General features: G+C 38.3%; 1 protein-coding gene across 2 annotated transcripts in view; it reads right to left on the bottom strand.

The window, feature by feature from the left end:
* The window catches only part of ppef2a (protein phosphatase with EF-hand domain 2a), a 16,183-nt gene continuing 7,387 nt past the window's right edge, over positions 1–8,796 (bottom strand). For both annotated transcript variants that reach the window (XM_016501092.1, XM_016501093.1), the window contains 8 exons: positions 6,972–7,121; positions 6,536–6,883; positions 4,636–4,821; positions 3,844–3,986; positions 3,115–3,221; positions 2,310–2,473; positions 2,131–2,218; positions 1–1,100 (listed from right to left, as the gene is read on the bottom strand). In XM_016501092.1, the coding sequence (XP_016356578.1) occupies positions 637–1,100; positions 2,131–2,218; positions 2,310–2,473; positions 3,115–3,221; positions 3,844–3,986; positions 4,636–4,821; positions 6,536–6,883; positions 6,972–7,121 (1,650 nt within the window). In that variant the 3' untranslated portion in view covers positions 1–636. The remainder of the gene's footprint in view (positions 1,101–2,130; positions 2,219–2,309; positions 2,474–3,114; positions 3,222–3,843; positions 3,987–4,635; positions 4,822–6,535; positions 6,884–6,971; positions 7,122–8,796) is intronic.

Here is an 8,796-nt window from a genome sequence, read left to right on the forward strand (position 1 = left end):
ATAAACTAAACTTGAAATTATGTTATTTTTAATAAGCCAACTCCGTGCGTGTGGGTAGAAAGGAAAGCATCAGTCTGCTTTTTGGCTGGTCTGTTTTCTAGGATGCCTTTTACAGCAATAAAGCACAGAGCTCAACGTCAACATGCCTCTTATTAAAAAATATCCTTCAAAACACAAGTTACAGGCAAAAGTTTTCAATCTCTGTCTACCCATTTACTTGCATAGCACATTTACACACATCAAATAGCCTACATTATGAACAACATATACTCTGTTACAATATAATTATGTCATGGACATATCAAGAGACCTATGGCTCGTTTTGATGCAGAATGTGTGAATAAGATTTGCAATGAAGGCAAATTCGAAGCCTCTTTATCTTGCACCAGTTCTCAGGGAGATAAAAACAAGTGCAGATATCCTTGAAATATCAGCAGCTTATAAAATGTAGTACAGTAATGAAGCATGGAGAACATGTATTATTGATCACTGAACATCTAGGTGTATTCTAAACCTGAACCTGAAGTATATTTGGTTAAGAGAGGAAGATTAAAGACTATAAAAGGTTAATCTGTAGGGTTAAATACCAAGGGAAGGCTACAGTTTACAGCAGTGTAATTTTACAACAGTCAGCAGTTATTGTGGTGGAACAACAACAGAAATGTGGCAGAGATCTTCAGTCTGTGAAGCTGGACAGTCTTCAGTGAGTGAACCAGGAGAGTCTGCAGTCTGTGAAGCTGGTGGATTTGCTGTCTGTGAGCATGCAGAGTCTGTAGTATTTGAAGCTGGTGGATCTGCAGGCTGTGAAGCTGGACATTGTGAAGTCTGTGGAGCTGTAGAGTAGACAGTCTGTGGAGTTTCTGTCTCCTGAGGAAGGCTCTGGTTGTCCTGCATGAGCTTTAATAGGCTTTTACCTCTCTTGAGTCTGCTTTTGTCCACCAGCCGGAAAGCCTCCATGAACTCATCAATGTCAATGCTACCATCATTATTTGTGTCGGTGCTGATAACCAGCTCGTTGATGACCTCATCAGAGATCTCCATTTTCAGATAGGCACTGAGCAGTTTCAACGTCTGACGGAAATCCTCAAAAGTGATGAGACCTGAGAGAAACGGAAACACAGGCCATAGGAGTGTGCTGTTCAAAGCCTTCCAACAACATTTTGTCTGTTCTTGCTAGGAATTGTTAATGCCACTGTGTAATCAAAATGGACTGTTCATATTTTAATGGAATATCGCCATGTTGATCATAAATGATTTATTCGTGCACATGTCCTTGCAATATTTCAAAATGACGGGACAAAACTCCATCCCTCCCTGTAACCATTGAGAATTAGTAAACAACAACAATCCAATAAATTTCCAATGGACAAAAGCAAGTCCCACCCTACATTTTTTCTCATTCAAGAAGCCATTTCCCTCAAATATACAGGTCACAATATCGAAGAAAGGACAATCGCAACCTTTGTTTCATGCTGACTTTAAAGACCTCCTCAGCAAAACCTTTACCTAATTTGAGTCTTCATCTTATCTGAGTTTGTCCTTTTGAACATATATTTTAAAATACGAGTCATTTGTTTATAAGTAACCATTTTGTAAAGTCACGACGACATTGAAGTAGCTACTGATCTGTCCTTCCATACTGTGACGTACATCTTGAGTTTAACAGATTACTGAAAAATTGCTGGGGACTTGGTTCAATGCATCGGTTTTTGATTGGATTTTGAGATAAATGCAAGCTTTCAGTCGATTTTAGAGGGGTGGAATTTAAGTGGATTGGGAAAAGAGCAGAAAAGAATTTAAATTAAACAAATACATTGATGAATCACTCATAATAAAATCTAGAAATGTATCCTCAAATCTTGCCCTGGATGGCCAATGCCCTGCAGAGTTTAGCTCCAACCCTAATCAAACAAACCTGAGCAAACTCATCAAGGTCTTCAGCAGGATTCCTAGAAAATCACAGGTGAGTTTGATCAGGGTTTGAGTTGAACTCAGGGTAGTGGCCCTCTAGGACTGGATTTGAGGAACCCTGATTTACATTATAGATCAGATGAATTTAAATTTCATGCCAACTTGAATGAGTTATTATTATTATTATTATTATTACAACCTGCATATATTTTTTCATACCTGAATTATTGGTGTCCACTATTCTGAAAATGGTCTCCAGTGTGGAGCGATGTCTATACAGCGTCTCCAGCATAGTCTGCTCAATGTGCTGTAGTGACAACAGAGGATAGCAGTTTCTGCAATGTATTGACATTTTACTATGCTAACGCAACAGACGGTGATTAAGTGATCTGCTTTACCTCAGAACTGGGCTTTTTTAGGGCAAGATCACGGAACCAGCCGTGGTAGTCCAGCTTCCCATCAGTGGTGCTGGACACGAGCTGAGGATGAAGCACTCGCCAGGGCAGATCCAGGTGAAGAACTCGCTCGATTGCACTCGCCCAGTCATTCAAACAGATCAGTCCTGTCAGGTCAAAGATCAGACAGAGAAACGCTCATACTCATACATTGACATTACTTTGGCATTTTAACAACTGCAAAACCAGCCACCAAGTTACTAGAAAACCTACCTGCTTGTTAAGTCATGACATAAGGAATACTGTTTCTGAGTCCAAGCCTTGACTCATTTCAATTTAGAATACCATCTCATCTCATACCTTGTTTATGAGCATTATTTACTCATATCACACATTTAAACTAAACTTTATAAAACCTCACAGTGTACACTATAGTCTTACAGCTCACAGCATCTCAGGCACCAATATTTTAATGATTCATAAAAGATGAATCACTGTCTGGCCATCTGAGATTTCAGTATGATGATAAAGGTTAGGATCATGAATTCTCAGTATTATTACAGCACACAGTGAGTGTATATTAGCACCGTTTGTTGCTTGTTTTTGGCATCTGACAGAGCGTTTGGATCTGGAAACATTCAAATGTGATGTCAGACTTAACAAGTGGACTGTTTTCAGATAATGAACCGTCTGAATTGCATTTATATTCTTTAGTTATTCAGTAAAGTGATATCTTCAAATCACTAGGTGGCAGAATACTGCAGTACTGTATTAAAGTATGCATTTCATGCCAGATAGTTGTGCGTACCCATGTTCTCCTTATCAATCTCTTGAAAGGCACTGAGGAGATCTGACTTGTGCACAAACAGTTGCTCTCGTAGGATTTTGAGAGCTGTGTGCTCTGTGCGTTTTACACTGAAAGAAGAAATGAGAGAAGAAATGAGCCAGAAACATGACAATGAAACTCTAACACTGTAACAGCAATAGTAACATTCGTATCCAAAATGATTACAACACAACATCTGCTGTAGTTTTTCCAACAAATCCTAAGTCACTACCAAACAACACATTTAAAATTGTGAATTCAAAAAAGTTCAGTGGTTCAAAACCAGGGGGCCGGAGCCCACTAGGGGCCTCAGCGAACTTCCAAGGGGGCCTCAAGATGATTTAAAAGATTCAAAACAAGCATTAAATTTATGGCAATCTTCAACTAAAAATAAAAATATGTCTTCATTTCATAAAATTTAGTTTTTTATTTAAAGATCCAGAATTCCCATGATCTTAAAAAAACTAGATACATAAGGAAGCCTAATTTAAAAAGTGTGATTTATAGACTTGGAAAAGTACAATTTAAAAATCTTTAAATCTATTAAATAAAAATCTTTATCCTTAATCCTTATCCAGTAAATCATGAAAAACTGGAAGCCATTAGGACTTTGATTATTGTTGTGGACAATGAGGGGCCTTGGAGTCAGAAAGGTTGAGAAGCACATATTTAGTTAGTCAAATGGCTGATGGTAGCATGTGAGTTGATTACTTTTGTGGAAAGCTCAGTCCTCGGGTCATTCTGGTGGCCTGATACTGAACAAAGTAAGGCACAAGATCTGGACCCAGCCTGATGAAGGCTCCTCTGTTACTGCCAACCTCATAGTAGTTAGAGGCTGAGAAAAGGGTCAGGACCTGAAAAAATACATGGAGGGACAACCATAACCAACCTAATCGAATCAACCTGTCAAGAACATTTCTACAAACATACAAAAAATGTTTGGACATTTAGGCTACACTATAAATGTCTATTTGCACAACTGAAGCATAGGTGGAAAATGAATTTATTTTGACAAAGCAAATGATTTTAGGGCTTTTTTAAATATTATGATACATTAAAACGATCTTAATGTCCTCCTAAAAGAAAGGAAAAATACAAATGAGAACCCTTTATCTAATTTGTTTCACTAAAATGGACATTTTTAAGAGAAGCATTTGAGACAATGCTTGTGAAACATACAGTAAATGAGAACTTGTATTCTTTAGTTATGAAAGGGCAACCTCTGAAGGATAATTTTACTCTGAGCTCAGCAAGAGAATTACTACATTACTCACAGGACACGGTGTCCTAAAAACCGCTCTAAATTAACATGAGCAGTCATAAGCACATGAACGTAAATGTAAGACTGTGTGTAAAGCCTTTAGAGGAGCATGTTCATATCAATTCACGTATTGCGTAACACACATCTAAAAACTACCAAAAAGAAGTCAAACTGACAAAGTCATCATTTATTTCCTTCTCAAAAGTCTTTCTGAGACTTTCCCAGATCACTGCATTCCTGACCTTACGATTGTGGCAAAACTCGTATCCGTCCTGTTTGCACTCGTGTGAGCGGATGATGAGCTGGAGGCTGTGCCTGTTCAGAAAGTCCTCTGTGACATCAGGACCCCAATAACAGCCTCCGCCACGGACCTCATTGGGAATGCAACCATTATGAGACATGGGGTCACTCCACAGCAGGTCCAAAATCTGATGGCACACAACAGATACCAAACATTAGATTTTTCTTACAAATGATTTCATATCAGTGGGCTGTTATATGTATTCACATAAATACAAAACGAGAATGTGAAACTATTTGCATTGCTTTTAAAATGAATGTTCCAAATTAGATGCAAATTTACCACACTAGTCTCATGTTAGCACATACAGTGCTAACATTTGTCTTGTGAATATACTTTCAGAGTTTTTTTACTCTGTTATACTTTTTTGTGCATGTTATTATTTAATTTGATGCAATGTCTCATAAAAACCTTCCATACATTATTTGAAATACTCCAAAAGCAATTTGTGTTTATTTTATAAACTGAGGTATGAGTTGAAATGAATGGTGCAAAACTACACGTATTTTATTAGTAGTTGTTCTCAACCAGGGAGCCGGAGTCCACTAGGGGGCCTCAAATTGGCAAAACATTAAAATAAGTCTAAACAACTGAAAAATTAAGCTATTTCTTATTTTAATTCACCTTCTCAACAACTATTTTCTTTGAAGATTTATAAAAGCTATTTTTTTACACATGGAAACGTCATTTAAATGAATACATCTCATAACTCCTTGGACATTTTATACATGTTATGAACATACATTATTCTAGTTGAACAGTACTTAAAGGGATAGTTCACCCAAAAATGAAAATTCTGTCATCACCCTCATGTCGTTCCAAACCCGTAATACCTTCGTTCATCTTCAGAACACAGATTAAGATATTTTTGATGCATCCCGTCAGCTCTCTGACCCTCCCATAGACAGCAAGGATCCTTACATTTCAAGGTCCAGAAATGTAGCAAGGACATCATTAAAATAATCCATGTGACATCAGGGGTTTAACCGTAATTTTACGAAGCTACGAGAATACTTTTTGTGCGCAAAAGAAAAAAAATAGCGACTTTATTCAACAATTTGTCTCCTCCGCGTCACCCTGGCGCCATTTTGGAGAGTATCAGCTGGACGTAAACAGCATATGCTGTTATGTGTCAGCTGTGCCACGTGGATAGGTTTTCTACGTTGTTTGCGCTTTGATCTGAACGTAAACAACGTATCCGCGTGATGCAGCTGACACAGAACAGCATACGCAATTTACATCCAGTGGATACTCTCCAAAATGGCGCCAGGGTGACGTGGAGGAGACGAATTGTTAAATAAAGTTGTTGTTGTTATTTTCTTTGCGCACAAAAAGTATTCGCGTAGCTTCGGAGAATTTTCATTTTTGGGTGAACTATCCCTTTAAAAACAAAGGTTCTTATTAGCATTGATGGTTTCACAAAGAACCTTTAACATTCATGAAACCTTTCCCTTTCCACAAAAGATTCTTTAGAGTGGAAATTGGTTCTTCAGATTACTAAAATGTTCTTCACATTAAGAAAAAAAAATGTTTCTTTTAAAAGCTCTTTACTAAAAGCTGCTTTGCAGAATCAAAAATGGTTCTTCTGTCACTGCAAAAAAAAAAAAAAAAAAAAATTCTAACCTTTATTTTAAAGAGTGTATGTCAAGTTCAAAAACATTTTATTAACATTTTAAAATATCTGCATTCTGTAAAACTGTAAAACTGTAAAAATCACTGGGTCATTGAATATTGTTATGGATAATGGAGGTCGAAAAGGCTGAACCACTGTTTTAGTACATTTAGTACTGCAAATCAGTCAAACCACGAACAGTATCTACAACAGCACAAATGAAGCCCACCTGTTTCCACTCATCATTGCCGGTGTCGGTAAACTCTGATGATTCTGGTTCAGAATCAGATGACAGAGCAGAGCTCAGAATGCGGTGAGACTTGCTGAAGCTGGACAAGCTAAACTCTGCTTGTCTACGGCGAACCTCGAACTCCTCCTCAAGCGTCCGAGCCACAGTGCTTGAGAAGTCTTGAAGGGAGCGTCTTTGAAAACTTTCCCGAGCATCAAACGGTTTGGGAAAGGTCAGCGAGCCCCTTCTGTTCTTACAGATGACCATCTCAACATAACGCTCTGAATCTGCATATACATTAGTGCGTGACGGAGTCTTCTTCTTCGGAGGCCTCAGAGAAGACACATACTAAAGAAAGACAACATTCATCAGTTAAAAAATTAAAAATAGATGATGTTCATGCTTTAACGACATGTTAACCATTCGTTCGACTCACTCTGTGTCTGTCCACTCGAGCTATCAGAGCAAGATCGGTGGTATCTGAGATTCCTCCATGGACTATCAGCACCCGTTGGTCGATTACTGTCACTAAAGGCAACCAGCTGAAGATTTTCTGGAGCAACTTCAGGATGCGCTTCCCATGCAGCTTAAAGCAATTGAACAGATGAGAGATTTATGGTAACAATGCACATCAAATAACTGTCCACATTATGTGAAGCTTAGAGCAGAAACACGGCAAAAGAACAGAGCATAACACATTACTGATGATGTAAATGAGTTATTATCATATCATCGTATTGCAGCACAGTTTCTATCATTAGCTATTATCATCAAATTAAAACTAAAACCATTAAAATATAATGACTTAAACATTAAATGAAATAAAATAAATATAAAAAACATAACTTTACTAGTTTCCAAGTCAACAATACTCATTTTGTTTAGTTTCAGTTTTAGTACTAAAATCACTGAAACTAAAAAGTCTAACTTAATATAAACTACAAAGACATATTTAAAAATAAGACAACAAATTCCTAAATGTTTTACTTAAAAAAAACTGAAGATATTAGAAAACAAAATCTAACTCAAAATATTAAAGGGGTCATATGATGCGATTTCAAGTTTTCCTTTCTCTTTGGAGTGTTACAAGCTGATTGTGCATAGATAAGATCCCTGAAGTTGCAAAGACTAAAGTCTCAAAACCAAAGAGATATTCTTTATCAAAGTTAAGACTGCCCCGCCCCCCTAAAAAGGCTCGTTCTAACACACCCCCACATATCTACCTCACTATGTGGAAATATTAGCATAATGCCGCCCAAATGTCCACGCAAAGAAAGAAGGCGTGGTTTCAGGAACCGCAGTTAGTGTTGATGCAGCCATGTCAGGGAGACGCTGTGTGTTTCAATGCGAAAGCAAAAGCACTTTATTTGGCCTTCCGAAAGTAGATGCATTTAGGAATCTTTAAGATTACTTACAACGAGATGTAGACGCACGTTGGTCATCTTTATGTGGACATGCGAAGCGTTTATGGCCCAAGTCTCCACATTCATAACACTTCAGGCTCTCAGAGCTGGCGTAAACCATGTATGAATTCTCCCCGTGATTAACATGGAAAGAGACTTCTAAAGTACGCTCCTGGGAGTTCAAAAATATAAAGACTTGGCGTCTAAAGGAAAGAACGTGCTTAAGCGCATTGCTTTTACATCCAAGCGGAATCATTCTTACATGGCTTGCAATCTTTCCACACCTCTGCAGTTCTTTCGTGGTAGTCCCATTGGATATAAACGGCGGAACATTTGAAATGATGATTTTCGTTGCTGGAGCGGATAGCGGGGTTACCGTAACAAACGCTTCCTTTACCCATATTCCGCTCACAGTCAACTGATTAACAAGCGAGTCTGATTTTAAAAACACGACAACAGCCTTATTCATCCGTGAAGCCGAAATTATGTTTTCGAAACCCACTTGGTCTCCTATAACTAAGAGCAGCTCTTCCACCGTCTAGTGTTGGGTCGTTCTTGAACGATTCGTTCATTTTGAACGAATCTTTAATGTGACTCGGGAAGAACGAGTCGTCTTGGGGAGTGATTCGTTCAGTCGCGCATGCGCAACATCATATAGGTTCTGTACTGGAATTAGTCAAGTAGTTCACCTGTTTCGAGTCTTCGGGTTTTTCCGAGTCATTCGTTCATCAAGTGACATCCCCATAAGTTTAACCAGTGCAGTCTGAGCCGGAAAGAGAATTGATTAGTTCATCTCTCGAGTCTTCGGGTTTTTCCGAGTCGTTCGTTCATCACGTGACAGCCCCATAAGCTTTAACC

Source organism: Sinocyclocheilus anshuiensis, unplaced genomic scaffold (genome assembly GCF_001515605.1).
Source record: "Sinocyclocheilus anshuiensis isolate Anshui unplaced genomic scaffold, SAMN03320099.WGS_v1.1 scaffold278, whole genome shotgun sequence".
Taxonomy (NCBI): domain Eukaryota; kingdom Metazoa; phylum Chordata; class Actinopteri; order Cypriniformes; family Cyprinidae; genus Sinocyclocheilus; species Sinocyclocheilus anshuiensis.